This window comes from Vespa mandarinia, unplaced genomic scaffold (genome assembly GCF_050613455.1).
Source record: "Vespa mandarinia isolate Hongniang unplaced genomic scaffold, ASM5061345v1 scaffold_54, whole genome shotgun sequence".
Taxonomy (NCBI): domain Eukaryota; kingdom Metazoa; phylum Arthropoda; class Insecta; order Hymenoptera; family Vespidae; genus Vespa; species Vespa mandarinia.
In genome coordinates, this window is record NW_028197188.1 from 1 (window position 1) to 20,705 (window position 20,705).

The window sequence follows — 20,705 nt, forward strand, 5'->3', positions numbered from 1 at the left end:
GTTATATTCTTCATTCTGCGTCGATAGAATGTAAAATCATTGAAATCGGACGAGATTTCAATTTTTCATTTTTCGTCGATACGCGTATATGAGCGAAAAATCGTATATACGAAATGAAACAATGTTAAAAACTTCGATTCCACTATAAAATTGATGTTTGATCTTATGAAATGCAATGTTCTGAATCGATTGGTAACATTTTTCAATCTGTGGCACAAGTATTTAGAAAGATTTCACGATTTTATCTTCTCATATACCGAAATTCGCATACGTCGATTACATTTTTCGACAAATTTCATGTTATAACGCGTATTTACACATAGTAAAAACGTTATATTCTTGTTATATTCTTCATTCTGCGTCGATAGAATGTAAAATCATTGAAATCGGACGAGATTTCAATTTTTCATTTTTCGTCGATACGCGTATATGAGCGAAAAATCGTATATACGAAATGAAACAATGTTAAAAACTTCGATTCCACTATAAAATTGATGTTTGATCTTATGAAATGCAATGTTCTGAATCGATTGGTAACATTTTTCAATCTGTGGCACAAGTATTTAGAAAGATTTCACGATTTTATCTTCTCATATACCGAAATTCGCATACGTCGATTACATTTTTCGACAAATTTCATGTTATAACGCGTATTTACACATAGTAAAAACGTTATATTCTTGTTATATTCTTCATTCTGCGTCGATAGAATGTAAAATCATTGAAATCGGACGAGATTTCAATTTTTCATTTTTCGTCGATACGCGTATATGAGCGAAAAATCGTATATACGTAATGAAACAATGTTAAAAACTTCGATTCCACTATAAAATTGATGTTTGATCTTATGAAATGCAATGTTCTGAATCGATTGGTAACATTTTTCAATCTGTGGCACAAGTATTTAGAAAGATTTCACGATTTTATCTTCTCATATACCGAAATTCGCATACGTCGATTACATTTTTCGACAAATTTCATGTTATAACGCGTATTTACACATAGTAAAAACGTTATATTCTTGTTATATTCTTCATTCTGCGTCGATAGAATGTAAAATCATTGAAATCGGACGAGATTTCAATTTTTCATTTTTCGTCGATACGCGTATATGAGCGAAAAATCGTATATACGAAATGAAACAATGTTAAAAACTTCGATTCCACTATAAAATTGATGTTTGATCTTATGAAATGCAATGTTCTGAATCGATTGGTAACATTTTTCAATCTGTGGCACAAGTATTTAGAAAGATTTCACGATTTTATCTTCTCATATACCGAAATTCGCATACGTCGATTACATTTTTCGACAAATTTCATGTTATAACGCGTATTTACACATAGTAAAAACGTTATATTCTTGTTATATTCTTCATTCTGCGTCGATAGAATGTAAAATCATTGAAATCGGACGAGATTTCAATTTTTCATTTTTCGTCGATACGCGTATATGAGCGAAAAATCGTATATACGAAATGAAACAATGTTAAAAACTTCGATTCCACTATAAAATTGATGTTTGATCTTATGAAATGCAATGTTCTGAATCGATTGGTAACATTTTTCAATCTGTGGCACAAGTATTTAGAAAGATTTCACGATTTTATCTTCTCATATACCGAAATTCGCATACGTCGATTACATTTTTCGACAAATTTCATGTTATAACGCGTATTTACACATAGTAAAAACGTTATATTCTTGTTATATTCTTCATTCTGCGTCGATAGAATGTAAAATCATTGAAATCGGACGAGATTTCAATTTTTCATTTTTCGTCGATACGCGTATATGAGCGAAAAATCGTATATACGAAATGAAACAATGTTAAAAACTTCGATTCCACTATAAAATTGATGTTTGATCTTATGAAATGCAATGTTCTGAATCGATTGGTAACATTTTTCAATCTGTGGCACAAGTATTTAGAAAGATTTCACGATTTTATCTTCTCATATACCGAAATTCGCATACGTCGATTACATTTTTCGACAAATTTCATGTTATAACGCGTATTTACACATAGTAAAAACGTTATATTCTTGTTATATTCTTCATTCTGCGTCGATAGAATGTAAAATCATTGAAATCGGACGAGATTTCAATTTTTCATTTTTCGTCGATACGCGTATATGAGCGAAAAATCGTATATACGAAATGAAACAATGTTAAAAACTTCGATTCCACTATAAAATTGATGTTTGATCTTATGAAATGCAATGTTCTGAATCGATTGGTAACATTTTTCAATCTGTGGCACAAGTATTTAGAAAGATTTCACGATTTTATCTTCTCATATACCGAAATTCGCATACGTCGATTACATTTTTCGACAAATTTCATGTTATAACGCGTATTTACACATAGTAAAAACGTTATATTCTTGTTATATTCTTCATTCTGCGTCGATAGAATGTAAAATCATTGAAATCGGACGAGATTTCAATTTTTCATTTTTCGTCGATACGCGTATATGAGCGAAAAATCGTATATACGAAATGAAACAATGTTAAAAACTTCGATTCCACTATAAAATTGATGTTTGATCTTATGAAATGCAATGTTCTGAATCGATTGGTAACATTTTTCAATCTGTGGCACAAGTATTTAGAAAGATTTCACGATTTTATCTTCTCATATACCGAAATTCGCATACGTCGATTACATTTTTCGACAAATTTCATGTTATAACGCGTATTTACACATAGTAAAAACGTTATATTCTTGTTATATTCTTCATTCTGCGTCGATAGAATGTAAAATCATTGAAATCGGACGAGATTTCAATTTTTCATTTTTCGTCGATACGCGTATATGAGCGAAAAATCGTATATACGAAATGAAACAATGTTAAAAACTTCGATTCCACTATAAAATTGATGTTTGATCTTATGAAATGCAATGTTCTGAATCGATTGGTAACATTTTTCAATCTGTGGCACAAGTATTTAGAAAGATTTCACGATTTTATCTTCTCATATACCGAAATTCGCATACGTCGATTACATTTTTCGACAAATTTCATGTTATAACGCGTATTTACACATAGTAAAAACGTTATATTCTTGTTATATTCTTCATTCTGCGTCGATAGAATGTAAAATCATTGAAATCGGACGAGATTTCAATTTTTCATTTTTCGTCGATACGCGTATATGAGCGAAAAATCGTATATACGAAATGAAACAATGTTAAAAACTTCGATTCCACTATAAAATTGATGTTTGATCTTATGAAATGCAATGTTCTGAATCGATTGGTAACATTTTTCAATCTGTGGCACAAGTATTTAGAAAGATTTCACGATTTTATCTTCTCATATACCGAAATTCGCATACGTCGATTACATTTTTCGACAAATTTCATGTTATAACGCGTATTTACACATAGTAAAAACGTTATATTCTTGTTATATTCTTCATTCTGCGTCGATAGAATGTAAAATCATTGAAATCGGACGAGATTTCAATTTTTCATTTTTCGTCGATACGCGTATATGAGCGAAAAATCGTATATACGAAATGAAACAATGTTAAAAACTTCGATTCCACTATAAAATTGATGTTTGATCTTATGAAATGCAATGTTCTGAATCGATTGGTAACATTTTTCAATCTGTGGCACAAGTATTTAGAAAGATTTCACGATTTTATCTTCTCATATACCGAAATTCGCATACGTCGATTACATTTTTCGACAAATTTCATGTTATAACGCGTATTTACACATAGTAAAAACGTTATATTCTTGTTATATTCTTCATTCTGCGTCGATAGAATGTAAAATCATTGAAATCGGACGAGATTTCAATTTTTCATTTTTCGTCGATACGCGTATATGAGCGAAAAATCGTATATACGAAATGAAACAATGTTAAAAACTTCGATTCCACTATAAAATTGATGTTTGATCTTATGAAATGCAATGTTCTGAATCGATTGGTAACATTTTTCAATCTGTGGCACAAGTATTTAGAAAGATTTCACGATTTTATCTTCTCATATACCGAAATTCGCATACGTCGATTACATTTTTCGACAAATTTCATGTTATAACGCGTATTTACACATAGTAAAAACGTTATATTCTTGTTATATTCTTCATTCTGCGTCGATAGAATGTAAAATCATTGAAATCGGACGAGATTTCAATTTTTCATTTTTCGTCGATACGCGTATATGAGCGAAAAATCGTATATACGAAATGAAACAATGTTAAAAACTTCGATTCCACTATAAAATTGATGTTTGATCTTATGAAATGCAATGTTCTGAATCGATTGGTAACATTTTTCAATCTGTGGCACAAGTATTTAGAAAGATTTCACGATTTTATCTTCTCATATACCGAAATTCGCATACGTCGATTACATTTTTCGACAAATTTCATGTTATAACGCGTATTTACACATAGTAAAAACGTTATATTCTTGTTATATTCTTCATTCTGCGTCGATAGAATGTAAAATCATTGAAATCGGACGAGATTTCAATTTTTCATTTTTCGTCGATACGCGTATATGAGCGAAAAATCGTATATACGAAATGAAACAATGTTAAAAACTTCGATTCCACTATAAAATTGATGTTTGATCTTATGAAATGCAATGTTCTGAATCGATTGGTAACATTTTTCAATCTGTGGCACAAGTATTTAGAAAGATTTCACGATTTTATCTTCTCATATACCGAAATTCGCATACGTCGATTACATTTTTCGACAAATTTCATGTTATAACGCGTATTTACACATAGTAAAAACGTTATATTCTTGTTATATTCTTCATTCTGCGTCGATAGAATGTAAAATCATTGAAATCGGACGAGATTTCAATTTTTCATTTTTCGTCGATACGCGTATATGAGCGAAAAATCGTATATACGAAATGAAACAATGTTAAAAACTTCGATTCCACTATAAAATTGATGTTTGATCTTATGAAATGCAATGTTCTGAATCGATTGGTAACATTTTTCAATCTGTGGCACAAGTATTTAGAAAGATTTCACGATTTTATCTTCTCATATACCGAAATTCGCATACGTCGATTACATTTTTCGACAAATTTCATGTTATAACGCGTATTTACACATAGTAAAAACGTTATATTCTTGTTATATTCTTCATTCTGCGTCGATAGAATGTAAAATCATTGAAATCGGACGAGATTTCAATTTTTCATTTTTCGTCGATACGCGTATATGAGCGAAAAATCGTATATACGAAATGAAACAATGTTAAAAACTTCGATTCCACTATAAAATTGATGTTTGATCTTATGAAATGCAATGTTCTGAATCGATTGGTAACATTTTTCAATCTGTGGCACAAGTATTTAGAAAGATTTCACGATTTTATCTTCTCATATACCGAAATTCGCATACGTCGATTACATTTTTCGACAAATTTCATGTTATAACGCGTATTTACACATAGTAAAAACGTTATATTCTTGTTATATTCTTCATTCTGCGTCGATAGAATGTAAAATCATTGAAATCGGACGAGATTTCAATTTTTCATTTTTCGTCGATACGCGTATATGAGCGAAAAATCGTATATACGAAATGAAACAATGTTAAAAACTTCGATTCCACTATAAAATTGATGTTTGATCTTATGAAATGCAATGTTCTGAATCGATTGGTAACATTTTTCAATCTGTGGCACAAGTATTTAGAAAGATTTCACGATTTTATCTTCTCATATACCGAAATTCGCATACGTCGATTACATTTTTCGACAAATTTCATGTTATAACGCGTATTTACACATAGTAAAAACGTTATATTCTTGTTATATTCTTCATTCTGCGTCGATAGAATGTAAAATCATTGAAATCGGACGAGATTTCAATTTTTCATTTTTCGTCGATACGCGTATATGAGCGAAAAATCGTATATACGTAATGAAACAATGTTAAAAACTTCGATTCCACTATAAAATTGATGTTTGATCTTATGAAATGCAATGTTCTGAATCGATTGGTAACATTTTTCAATCTGTGGCACAAGTATTTAGAAAGATTTCACGATTTTATCTTCTCATATACCGAAATTCGCATACGTCGATTACATTTTTCGACAAATTTCATGTTATAACGCGTATTTACACATAGTAAAAACGTTATATTCTTGTTATATTCTTCATTCTGCGTCGATAGAATGTAAAATCATTGAAATCGGACGAGATTTCAATTTTTCATTTTTCGTCGATACGCGTATATGAGCGAAAAATCGTATATACGAAATGAAACAATGTTAAAAACTTCGATTCCACTATAAAATTGATGTTTGATCTTATGAAATGCAATGTTCTGAATCGATTGGTAACATTTTTCAATCTGTGGCACAAGTATTTAGAAAGATTTCACGATTTTATCTTCTCATATACCGAAATTCGCATACGTCGATTACATTTTTCGACAAATTTCATGTTATAACGCGTATTTACACATAGTAAAAACGTTATATTCTTGTTATATTCTTCATTCTGCGTCGATAGAATGTAAAATCATTGAAATCGGACGAGATTTCAATTTTTCATTTTTCGTCGATACGCGTATATGAGCGAAAAATCGTATATACGAAATGAAACAATGTTAAAAACTTCGATTCCACTATAAAATTGATGTTTGATCTTATGAAATGCAATGTTCTGAATCGATTGGTAACATTTTTCAATCTGTGGCACAAGTATTTAGAAAGATTTCACGATTTTATCTTCTCATATACCGAAATTCGCATACGTCGATTACATTTTTCGACAAATTTCATGTTATAACGCGTATTTACACATAGTAAAAACGTTATATTCTTGTTATATTCTTCATTCTGCGTCGATAGAATGTAAAATCATTGAAATCGGACGAGATTTCAATTTTTCATTTTTCGTCGATACGCGTATATGAGCGAAAAATCGTATATACGAAATGAAACAATGTTAAAAACTTCGATTCCACTATAAAATTGATGTTTGATCTTATGAAATGCAATGTTCTGAATCGATTGGTAACATTTTTCAATCTGTGGCACAAGTATTTAGAAAGATTTCACGATTTTATCTTCTCATATACCGAAATTCGCATACGTCGATTACATTTTTCGACAAATTTCATGTTATAACGCGTATTTACAAATAGTAAAAACGTTATATTCTTGTTATATTCTTCATTCTGCGTCGATAGAATGTAAAATCATTGAAATCGGACGAGATTTCAATTTTTCATTTTTCGTCGATACGCGTATATGAGCGAAAAATCGTATATACGAAATGAAACAATGTTAAAAACTTCGATTCCACTATAAAATTGATGTTTGATCTTATGAAATGCAATGTTCTGAATCGATTGGTAACATTTTTCAATCTGTGGCACAAGTATTTAGAAAGATTTCACGATTTTATCTTCTCATATACCGAAATTCGCATACGTCGATTACATTTTTCGACAAATTTCATGTTATAACGCGTATTTACACATAGTAAAAACGTTATATTCTTGTTATATTCTTCATTCTGCGTCGATAGAATGTAAAATCATTGAAATCGGACGAGATTTCAATTTTTCATTTTTCGTCGATACGCGTATATGAGCGAAAAATCGTATATACGAAATGAAACAATGTTAAAAACTTCGATTCCACTATAAAATTGATGTTTGATCTTATGAAATGCAATGTTCTGAATCGATTGGTAACATTTTTCAATCTGTGGCACAAGTATTTAGAAAGATTTCACGATTTTATCTTCTCATATACCGAAATTCGCATACGTCGATTACATTTTTCGACAAATTTCATGTTATAACGCGTATTTACACATAGTAAAAACGTTATATTCTTGTTATATTCTTCATTCTGCGTCGATAGAATGTAAAATCATTGAAATCGGACGAGATTTCAATTTTTCATTTTTCGTCGATACGCGTATATGAGCGAAAAATCGTATATACGAAATGAAACAATGTTAAAAACTTCGATTCCACTATAAAATTGATGTTTGATCTTATGAAATGCAATGTTCTGAATCGATTGGTAACATTTTTCAATCTGTGGCACAAGTATTTAGAAAGATTTCACGATTTTATCTTCTCATATACCGAAATTCGCATACGTCGATTACATTTTTCGACAAATTTCATGTTATAACGCGTATTTACACATAGTAAAAACGTTATATTCTTGTTATATTCTTCATTCTGCGTCGATAGAATGTAAAATCATTGAAATCGGACGAGATTTCAATTTTTCATTTTTCGTCGATACGCGTATATGAGCGAAAAATCGTATATACGTAATGAAACAATGTTAAAAACTTCGATTCCACTATAAAATTGATGTTTGATCTTATGAAATGCAATGTTCTGAATCGATTGGTAACATTTTTCAATCTGTGGCACAAGTATTTAGAAAGATTTCACGATTTTATCTTCTCATATACCGAAATTCGCATACGTCGATTACATTTTTCGACAAATTTCATGTTATAACGCGTATTTACACATAGTAAAAACGTTATATTCTTGTTATATTCTTCATTCTGCGTCGATAGAATGTAAAATCATTGAAATCGGACGAGATTTCAATTTTTCATTTTTCGTCGATACGCGTATATGAGCGAAAAATCGTATATACGTAATGAAACAATGTTAAAAACTTCGATTCCACTATAAAATTGATGTTTGATCTTATGAAATGCAATGTTCTGAATCGATTGGTAACATTTTTCAATCTGTGGCACAAGTATTTAGAAAGATTTCACGATTTTATCTTCTCATATACCGAAATTCGCATACGTCGATTACATTTTTCGACAAATTTCATGTTATAACGCGTATTTACACATAGTAAAAACGTTATATTCTTGTTATATTCTTCATTCTGCGTCGATAGAATGTAAAATCATTGAAATCGGACGAGATTTCAATTTTTCATTTTTCGTCGATACGCGTATATGAGCGAAAAATCGTATATACGAAATGAAACAATGTTAAAAACTTCGATTCCACTATAAAATTGATGATTGATCTTATGAAATGCAATGTTCTGAATCGATTAGTAACATTTTTCAATCTGTGGCACAAGTATTTAGGAAGATTTCACGATTTTATCTTCTCATATACCGAAATTCGCATACGTCGATTACATTTTTCGACAAATTTCATGTTATAACGCGTATTTACACATAGTAAAAACGTTATATTCTTGTTATATTCTTCATTCTGCGTCGATAGAATGTAAAATCATTGAAATCGGACGAGATTTCAATTTTCCATTTTTCGTCGATACGCGTATATGAGCGAAAAATCGTATATACGTAATGAAACAATGTTAAAAACTTCGAATCCGCTATAAAACTAATGTTTTATCTTATGAAATGCAATGTTCTGAATCGATTGGTGTTACGTCCCAGACGGGAGAAAACACAAAAAAAAAAGAATTTTTAATTGTGAGCTGCTAATACGGTCAGGTCAAGGACTACCCTTCTACTCCAACCTCGCAGACTCCTCTCGTTTTGGTACAAGGACTCGGGATTGAGAGCAAGTGATTCCTGTTGCTCGAAGAATGGCTGCCGCATAGAAAACCGTCCGCTCCTTTGATGTATATTAGCGCCAATATATTTTTACTGACTTACCACCGCTGCCAAGACTTTCCAACCAATGAATGATATCAGGGGGTTGCCGTATATCCTGGACTGGAATTCGCCCCCTTGGGTAGATATTAATTCAAACGCCCTCAGATTCTTTAGATGAATGGATGGGAAGTTCGGTGGACAACGAGATGAATGAAAAGTATCACCACAATTTAACAATAACGATTTAATATATATATATATATATCACTAAAAATACACTAAATATACAGTTCGGTAAAACATTTGATTCAAACCATGAATTAGTTATTTGTGCGCGGAACTCGGGATACGCGTAATAATTATTTATTCTAATTTGTAACTAATTTACAACTTCACCCGAATTAACCAGTAGAAAGAGAGAAGAAAGATTCTTCCGTTATGGCCCTTATACTTGTTTAACCATACGGTCGCTCTCGAAGGCGTAATTGCCTATGAATCGTATGTCGTAATAATAAAACTACCCAGTAGATATGTCTATAATTCCTAAGTACAATGTTAAGTTGATTTATCTTAAGCGCGGAGCTAAAAGTATTGCTGCTGATCGGATTGAGCGACGGATGAAGACTGGCTGCCGCTCCGCTGGTCTCCCACTTGGTTGACTCCCCAATGATGTTGCTGCGCATGCGCGCCGCTCAGACTTGCCGCCAGCACGCGAGGGTATTGCCCGTGGGAAAGGAGTGGCGTGATGTAGTACAAGCATTCCTTCGTTACTTTTCTGGGAATTGCTGCCAGTCGACGCTTATCACCGGATGTAGTTCCGAGAATTCTTAGCCTCAGGAATGCGGTTATCAGCGGATACATTTCACAGAATTCTCGGTTCCCAGGCGCGGTTATCACCGGATGTAGTTCCTGGAATCCTTAGCCTCTGGAATGCGGTTATCACAGGATGTAGTCTAGCCATTCGTGATATGAATGTCTCGGCTTGTCGCTCTATCTTTATTACTTATATTCTAAATATTACAACATTATTATTTTAATAATTATTATTTAATAATGTGTGCCATTATAAGTGTGCGAGGATTTTAATAGTATATAATTATTGTTATTTCTAATTATGATTCTCATCTTAATAATTATGTAATATAAGGTCCCTTACCGCTATTAATCTATTATTAATCTGTTTTTATGCGTGTACGTATATATGTATATATATATATACATATATATATATATTGTTAATTTCTAGATATAAGGTCTTACCTATGTACTTTATTCTGTTTGTTTAACAATTTTTATTTTGACATATGTTCTTTCTTTTTATTTATTAAGTGAACCTTATCTAACAATAGTGTTCCCATTTTAATAATAATAGTGAATTATATCTCTTGTTAAAATTTCTGAGGTGCGATTAATTATTATTATGGCGTTACCCACTGTAGATTAACCTACAGAAGATTTCCGAGAGCAGAATTACCGATGTTGGATTATCTAAAGTAGAACTAGAGACAGTATGATTACCGACAGTGGGATTAGCATTTCCGTATCCTATATACTAATGTCTAGAGATGCTTGGGTACCACACGTCGTTATACGGCGACGTGACACCTCCCCCCTTAATTGAGTCGTTAGGAAATTTCTATTTCTGACGACTTGTTTTTACGAGCTGCTAGGATGCTTTCGAGAATCGGATATTTTGAACTTCCTCTGGTTGCGGGTGTCGGAGTAGCATCATCTTTTGTGTCGTCCACCGTTACTTCAATGGTATCACTATTTCCTTCACCCTTTGTTGTCTTCCTTCCGTCTTGCTTATCTGATCGTCCCAGATGAAGAAGTAGATGCGTCAACGAACTCCAGATGGCTCCTAACAGATGTAAGCTCCATCCATAGACAGTATGGAGCACGTATCCTCTGATAATGGCGTCGACACATAATTTTACGCCTTTAACTAGGATAAATAATCCGATCATTCCAGCACTTGCTGATCCAAATGCTAAAAAGCCTTGCCACAGCTTCGAGATTGCGCTATCCGTAATTTTGTTGATGTCTGCTTCTCCCAATAAGTTATACATCGAAACAGTGTTAGGTGGGATGCGGTGTCCTGTCGCTCCTCTGGCAATTGTATTTAAAAGTCCTGGTCTCTCTGCGGGGAACATGATGTGGTCCCGTAAGTTGTCCAAGTCTTGATGCGTATATATTCCGCTCGTCATTAAGTTCTTGGTATTAATATATTTCCATGCTAGCTTTGTTAATGGTTGGAGTGTTTGAGGAGGGAGTACCTCCACAGGTTTCGGTGTCAGTCTGTACCAATTTCCCTCCAAGTAGTACATGGATGGTAGTAGTGCGTTGCATTCCTTTATGGTGCCTGTCTTTACCAGTATTCTCGATTTTGGTGTCAGGTAAAGACTGTTATTCTGGTGCGTGACAGGTAGTTCATGGTAACATTCTTCTGATTGCCTAATGCTGACTGGGACGGGTGTACATTTTACTATGTGAATGACTTCCCCTACAGTTACTGCCATGTACCCAGCTGCCTTCATGATTGTATAAGCGAACTCATCTGGGCGGAGGGTTGCTAATGCCAAAGCGTTCTTAAGGACCTGTTTTTCTAGTTCGCACTTTTGCCTAATTACGTCGCTGTACAGGGCTGTCATTTGCGTTCTTATGTGTTTTTCGAGGTAAACAAATTTGGAGTTAACATAAGCGAACAGATCGAGGTTTTCGACTGATAATTTTGCTTTTGACGCAAAGGTCCTTCCTTTCTGCGTCTCTAGAATGAATAATTTTGGATGCTCGCTCAGTAGTAAAGTATATCCGCACAAATGATGCTCTGCTCTTTTTTCCAAGGTGAATGTAACGTCTTGAGTCGTGATGGTGTATATGTCCGGGTATACTTCCGTATTACCCATGGTTTTTAATTTGGTCGCAAATCCTTCATATAACACCTTGTAGTTATCGAAGTTACAGGACGACTCCGGCCTGGTCGACCAAAACGCATTTCCTTCCTCGTCGGTTAGGCACATTCCATCCGTAAATACGCACACCTCTCCTTTGCTCAAAATCACGTTGTTCTGTCTTATCTTTACAGTAGCATAATATTCCTTGATGTTAATTTTGAGTGATGCTTGCACCACTACATTGTCCCACGTGCCGTACGGATCGGCGTATTGTGTTCCCGAACACTTGCCGTCCATTGAAATTGATCCTGCTAATGTGGCACTCCGATATTCGGTGGCATTGGCCCGCAATCCTGATACCTGCAGGGTCGGTGTTATTCCCATTATACCGGTGTTGAACGTGGCCTTGCATGCCTCAGCTGTTAAGTCCATCAGGTATATTCGCCTTCCATTTTGAACAGCTGACACATGTGATGACATTCCGCAATAATAAATTGTTCTATCAATCTCCACTCGGCATTGGTATACGTGCGTGTAATCGTATTCTGCTAATTGTAGAAGCTGAATGTAGACTTCTGTAGCATTGGGTGCATGTGATGGGATATTACATTCTCCCGTGTCCAATAGTGAAATTGTTGTGATGTTGGTTGATCCTCCCCCACAGTCGTACCCCAACAAACAGTAACATTCAGAGATGATTCCTACGGTTGTTATTAAAATTCCGAGAAGCCCCATGGTTTCTGTAAAATAATCACCTTAACCTATTTCATTTTAGATATTCTTAACTTATTAGCATGCACTATCCTAGTATGGTTTCCTATTGATAGTTTAACATTATTTCGAGGGAGTATTTCTAAAATCTGATGAGGTCCTGTATATTGGTTGCCGAATTTGTTAGTAGGTTCCTTCAGTAAAAATACCTTATCCCCTTCCCTTAGCGTTAACGGTCTTGCTTTCTTGTCGTAATACCTTTTTGAAGTTTCCTTCGATCTCATCAAATTTTGTCGTGCTACCTCTTGTGTTCTATTTATTTTGTTTATTAGATTCGCGTAATATTGTAAGTATGTCCTGTCCATTTCATCGTCCAAAGGTGGATCTGAGGCTGGAACCCTAGCTAATTTTCCGAAGACTAGTTCGTAGGGCGTGTATCGTGTTCCCTCGTGTACACTTGTATTATATGAAAAGATAGCCGTGTCTACCCATTCGTCCCAATCTTTTTCCTTATCCGTAAATTGCTTCAGGTACTCGATTAGGACATGGTGAGACCTTTCCAATGATCCGTTTGACTGTGGGTAGAAAGCTGTAGTTTTGTACTGCTTTATCTTAAATTTACGTGCTATAGCTCGTAGTAGGGTACTTAAAAAGTTTGATCCTTGGTCTGTGAGTATTGCCCTAGGCGCTCCGAACTTACAAATTAAATTTGAGATTAAAGCATTGGCAATGTCTATTGATGTTGTGCTCGCAAGAGGGACGGCTAAAGAGAATTTTGTTAACTGATCCTGAATCGTCAAAATATATTTATTCCCCTTTTCAGTCTGGGCTAGAGGACCCACTACGTCGAGTGCTACTTTATCGAATGCAGATCCTGGTGTGTCCGTTAACACCATTGGTTGCTTATTTTTGACTCTAACTAGCTTTTTCAGTTGGCAATCCAAACAATTTTGTATGAAGGTCTGAATCTGCCCTTTCATATTTTCCCAAAAGTATCTCGTTCTTATTCTGCTATAAGTTTTGGTCACTCCCTTGTGACCCCCTAAAGCAGATGAATGGTTTTCGCGTATTAGGTCCTCGCGCTCATTCTCCTTGGGTATTCTAATCAAATTTTTACAGAAGCAAATTGTGCAATCTTCCGCGTCGAATAATTCTCCTAACCTTTGCTGGATATATTCCCATGGTATGTCATCTATTCTGTTCGAACTGGAGATGCTTACCGTACGCAAATCTAGTTCCCTTGTCACTGATAGGAGCGATTCCAGAGCATCATTCAGAATTTCTACATCCGTTATCACATTATTATTTTCCTTAATGACTAATGATATTAGATTTTTAGATCCATATTTAGTGACCCTTGCCCGACCTAGAGTTAAATCCTTGTAATTTGGGAGTTTATTCATATCCTGAAGCTGTTTAGCACCCTCATCGCAAGGGTTGCCCTTCTGAGTAATGAAGATAGCTAGATTATCCCTTCTCATTGTTAATCTATCTCTAGTTTCTGTAAGATTCTGTGAAATTCTGAATGTGTACTCTTCCTGATTCTGCAATTCATATGGCCGCGATATTGGTTCGAATAAAGTGTCGGAACTGGAGTCTGAATCGCTATCAGCAATGATAGGAGAATTATTTGAGCAAATACCCTCCGTCTTGCCTGGCACCTTACTTATGTCTATCCGATCGAAGAGCTTCTCTAGCTCTCTTGTATCAGATCCGTGTGTGCCTGACCTGCGAGAATACAAGGACTCGTTTGAGGAGCTGTCGTCTCTATGTAGTGGCAAGACCTGCGCCGTTCCTGGTGGATTTCGCGAAAGAGCGTCGGCATTTGCATTGGCTGTGCCTGCCTTGTATATTATTCTGAAATCGTACTCGGCTAGTTTCAAACCCCATTTGGTCAAACGCGAAGTTGGATCTTTGTGGGATTTTAGCCACACCAGTGGACGATGATCAGTAACTAGCGTAAATTGCCTGCCATATAAGTATGGCCTAAAGTAGTGCACGGCGTAGACTATTGCTAAGAGTTCGCGTTCGATGGTCGAGTAGTTCTTTTCAGCTATATTTAGTAGTCTTGAACAATAAGAGATAGGCAGGTCTTTCCCTATCGGTCCCTGACTAAGCACTCCACCTATAGCATAACCTGACGCATCCGTAGTAACGTTAAATTCCCTACTGAAGTCTGGGTATTGGAGCACAGGTTCCTTGCACAGCGTGTCTCGTAGTGTCACGAATGCCATTTCCTGTGGCTCACCCCACTTAAATGTCACTTCCTTCTTTAATAACTCTGTGAGAGGTCTTGCCAGCTTAGAGAATCCGGGGATGAACCTCCTATAGTATCCCGCGAGTCCCAAGAATTGTCGAACGTTCTTAGCTTTCTTTGGTTGCGGGAATTCTTTTACGGCACGTAGCTTCTTCGGATCCGGTTTCACACCGTCTTTGCCGATGATGTGACCCAGATAAATAACTTCCTTTTTCAGAAATTCACATTTGTCAGGCTGCAGCTTCAAATTCGCCTTCCTTAGTCTACCTATAAGCTTGTTAAATTTTATCTCGTGCTCATGGAGCGACCTTGCGTATAATACTATGTCGTCCAAGTAGACGAACATTTCTTCGCCTTGAAGACCCGTCAGGACGAGGTCCATGAGCCGTTGGAAGGTGGCTGGAGCATTCTTTAATCCGAACGGCATTCTCGCAAATTCGAAATGCCCGTGAGGTGTCGAGAAGGCGGTCTTGTGGCTATCATCTGGGTGCATTTCGATCTGGTGAAATCCGGACTTTAGGTCGAAGGTAGAGAAGTATTTCGCTGAACCCAGCTGATCGAGTATCTCTGTAATGTTAGGGAGGGGATACGCATCCCCGACAGTCTTCTCATTAAGTCCTCTATAATCAATAACCATTCTCCACTTGGGATTTCCCATTGAGTCAGCCTTTTTGGGTACTACCCAGATAGGGGAATTGTAAGGAGAGAGGGATGGCCTTATTATATCACTCTCTAACAGTTCTTGTGTCTGTTTATTTATCTCTTCCTTATGTATGGGTGGGAACCTGTACTGTTTGGTATGTATCGGTATCTCATCGGTAGTAATAATTCTATGCGTCAGCATCTGCGTGCTCTCCAGCTGTTCTCCTGGGAGATGAAAGCAGTCTGCGCTGACAGATAAGAGGTCAATGACGCTCTTCCTTTCTTCGTTGTTCAAATGATCTAGACGTAACAGTGCTTCAACCTCCTTTGCCCTATTATTGTTCTCTCGCTTCCTCCGCCTATCTTGATCATGGTTCCTCTGACAATTCTTGATCGTTCCGACGCATACCGTTATTTCCTCTTTTGATGTTCCTGGTGTATCTCGTATTTTGTCCTGATGTGCTTCGAATGCTTGTAATTCCAGCGTGGGAATCACGATATCCTGATCCTCATTAGTGGTGTTTATCACCCTGAGATAAGCCCGACCCTGGTGATTTTTAACAATGGCTTCCCCCATGTATATTCCCTGTAAGGATTCTATCCGTGGAATGTAACCTTCATCGATTTCGGGATTCTTGACACGGCAATGAAACACCGCACTCGTCCTTGCCGATACGCGCATGAATTGTCTGTCTGTGAAAGGCACTTCCTTGTCCGCGATCCTCATACACTGTTGGGTGTAGCTTACATCAGCACCAACTGTTTTCAGGAACTCACTTCCCAGAATACCGTCCTGCTCGATCGGGAAATTCGATCCCACCACGTAAAACCGTACCTTTTTCCCAAAGAGGTGGGCGGCCAATGAACCCCTCGTTCGAATATGGTCGTCCGTAATACCACATACCTTTATTACATCGTTGTTGTCGATATAGGAATTCGATTCGACAGCACTTTCTTTGATAATGTTAACTTCTGCGCCAGTGTCAATCATGAATTTGACCTGTCTTCCATGATTCCCGATGTCCATAACTATGGTAGGTGCTTTTGCTGTTGGTTTATAATTTATTGTTGCGACTTGTTTGATTGAGTCGCCTGCGCATTGGATTGTCCGTGAGCGTTTCCCATGGCGGCCCCGCTCCTGTCTGATCTCGACGGGCCGCTTACAGGGTTTCCCTGGTTGCTGGACGTTGAGTGGCTTCTTTCCCTATTAATGGCCCTTGGCGGCGAACTCCGGCGGTCATTGCCTTGGCTATACTGTGGTCTATGTTCCGTCGATTTCCGGCGGCTTCTTGTTCTATCCTCCGGGCTCTGACGGCCCGAATTATACGCGTGGTGTTTATCCCCACTTCTATGTTCACTATCGTACTTAAGTTTCCGGCAATCCTTTAAAATGTGGCCAATTCTCTTACAATAGTAGCAGGTTCGCTGTTCACGTGGGCTAAATGGCCTATTGTTTAAAGCTACATTTAGTACCTGGTCTTTTGACCGAGGAGAGGAAGGCCTTGCGGTGATTTCCGAAAAGGTTGGTGGTCTCCCTCTGATTCGGCAATCCTTTGCCATATGACCGCTTCCCTTACAGATTGTGCAAATAGTCTTTCCGCTCGTGATCGCACGTATTTTAGGGGCCTCCCTTGATTCTTCCTTGCTGGTACGAGCTCGGTTTCTCTCTAGGGCCCTACTTATTCTTAGAAGGGCGTTGGCCGCCGTCGTTAAGTCGTGATATCTTTCATGCTTCATCCGTAACTCATATTCCTCCGGCAAGCCATTCTCTAGTGCGTTTAGTACCTCGCACTCAATTCGTCTCCGTTGATGATCTGACAATTCTCCCGATTCCTTAATTTCCGCCTCGATTATGGCTTGTTTTAATTCCTTTATGCGTTCGGTGTAATCTAAGATCCTTTCCCTGGATTTCATGTAGATATTAGCTAATTGTCCCTTATAATGGCTTGCGGATTTGGCTGGCTGGAAGGCTGCTTTTAGCAAGCCTACCAGTTGTTCTATCGTTTGTAGCTCCTGGTCTTCTGTGACTGAATACGCATGCCCATCTAATTTGGCTCGAATTCTTCGAACTAGCATCGCTTCCACTTCCCCGGAAGGACGTTCAAGGAACAGATCCATAGCCCTCTTGCATGCTCTCGAAAATTGGAGGACCGATATATTGTACCCATCAAAACGCGGGATTGTTTCGGTTATTTCCTTTAGCTTTAATTCTGACCCTGCCATTTGGACTGGTTTCGTTCGAATCGGTCTAGGTTCAGGTTTCTCTTCATCTGTTACACGATTTCTCCTAGGTAAGTCAATGTCGACGATAGATTCCAGATTACTCCTAGATGAATACGGGCTCCTTTCACGGGGTATGGCCGTGGCTATAGGCGTATTTCGCGTCTCATTTATTAACATAGATTCGTGCCGATGGTCTAATTCTTTTGCGCGAAGTTCATTTTCACGTCGTTGAAGATTTATTTCGCGTCTATCTAGATCTATGTCACGTTTTTCTATTTCTAACTCTCGGTTATTCAATTTCGTTTTTTGATCAGTTATTTCGCGAAGATGTGTTTGGATATTTCTCTCCTGTTCTTCAATTTTCATTATTCTCGCTTCTAATTCAGATTCTAACTTTTGCATATCGCTTTCTCGTTCCCGCATTTTCTTTTCTAGTTTCTTGATTTTTTGTTCTGTGGCTTTATTTTCCTCCAGACAGAGTAATATCCTTGCTTCCCGTTCGTCTAACTCTCCCTCGTACGCTCTTAATTCCTCCTCCGTGAGGGAGGTCCTTGTAGGAGTACCGGGTTTTTTTGAAGCCGCCATTCTTAGAGTGTTGTTGCGAAAGGTTCTAGCGTTAAAATCGAATATGCCAAAAGAAGTAGGTAAATGAAATAGTTAAGTCCCAAGGGAGGCTTTACCATCCCACCGCTGCCACCAAAAATTTTCTTATAATTTTTGTTACGTCCCAGACGGGAGAAAACACAAAAAAAAAAGAATTTTTAATTGTGAGCTGCTAATACGGTCAGGTCAAGGACTACCCTTCTACTCCAACCTCGCAGACTCCTCTCGTTTTGGTACAAGGACTCGGGATTGAGAGCAAGTGATTCCTGTTGCTCGAAGAATGGCTGCCGCATAGAAAACCGTCCGCTCCTTTGATGTATATTAGCGCCAATATATTTTTACTGACTTACCACCGCTGCCAAGACTTTCCAACCAATGAATGATATCAGGGGGTTGCCGTATATCCTGGACTGGAATTCGCCCCCTTGGGTAGATATTAATTCAAACGCCCTCAGATTCTTTAGATGAATGGATGGGAAGTTCGGTGGACAACGAGATGAATGAAAAGTATCACCACAATTTAACAATAACGATTTAATATATATATATATATATCACTAAAAATACACTAAATATACAGTTCGGTAAAACATTTGATTCAAACCATGAATTAGTTATTTGTGCGCGGAACTCGGGATACGCGTAATAATTATTTATTCTAATTTGTAACTAATTTACAACTTCACCCGAATTAACCAGTAGAAAGAGAGAAGAAAGATTCTTCCGTTATGGCCCTTATACTTGTTTAACCATACGGTCGCTCTCGAAGGCGTAATTGCCTATGAATCGTATGTCGTAATAATAAAACTACCCAGTAGATATGTCTATAATTCCTAAGTACAATGTTAAGTTGATTTATCTTAAGCGCGGAGCTAAAAGTATTGCTGCTGATCGGATTGAGCGACGGATGAAGACTGGCTGCCGCTCCGCTGGTCTCCCACTTGGTTGACTCCCCAATGATGTTGCTGCGCATGCGCGCCGCTCAGACTTGCCGCCAGCACGCGAGGGTATTGCCCGTGGGAAAGGAGTGGCGTGATGTAGTACAAGCATTCCTTCGTTACTTTTCTGGGAATTGCTGCCAGTCGACGCTTATCACCGGATGTAGTTCCGAGAATTCTTAGCCTCAGGAATGCGGTTATCAGCGGATACATTTCACAGAATTCTCGGTTCCCAGGCGCGGTTATCACCGGATGTAGTTCCTGGAATCCTTAGCCTCTGGAATGCGGTTATCACAGGATGTAGTCTAGCCATTCGTGATATGAATGTCTCGGCTTGTCGCTCTATCTTTATTACTTATATTCTAAATATTACAACATTATTATTTTAATAATTATTATTTAATAATGTGTGCCATTATAAGTGTGCGAGGATTTTAATAGTATATAATTATTGTTATTTCTAATTATGATTCTCATCTTAATAATTATGTAATATAAGGTCCCTTACCGCTATTAATCTATTATTAATCTGTTTTTATGCGTGTACGTATATATGTATATATATATATACATATATATATATATTGTTAATTTCTAGATATAAGGTCTTACCTATGTACTTTATTCTGTTTGTTTAACAATTTTTATTTTGACATATGTTCTTTCTTTTTATTTATTAAGTGAACCTTATCTAACAATAGTGTTCCCATTTTAATAATAATAGTGAATTATATCTCTTGTTAAAATTTCTGAGGTGCGATTAATTATTATTATGGCGTTACCCACTGTAGATTAACCTACAGAAGATTTCCGAGAGCAGAATTACCGATGTTGGATTATCTAAAGTAGAACTAGAGACAGT

General features: G+C 36.6%; 1 protein-coding gene across 1 annotated transcript; it reads right to left on the bottom strand.

Annotated features, from left to right (window-relative positions):
* Positions 1-11,002: 11,002 nt before the first annotated feature.
* LOC146872103 (uncharacterized) lies at positions 11,003-13,204 on the bottom strand. The gene has a single exon (XM_085664372.1). It carries the CDS (start codon positions 13,202-13,204, stop codon positions 11,201-11,203), a length of 2,004 nt encoding a protein of 667 aa, XP_085520498.1. The 3' UTR covers positions 11,003-11,200.
* Positions 13,205-20,705: the final 7,501 nt, after the last annotated feature.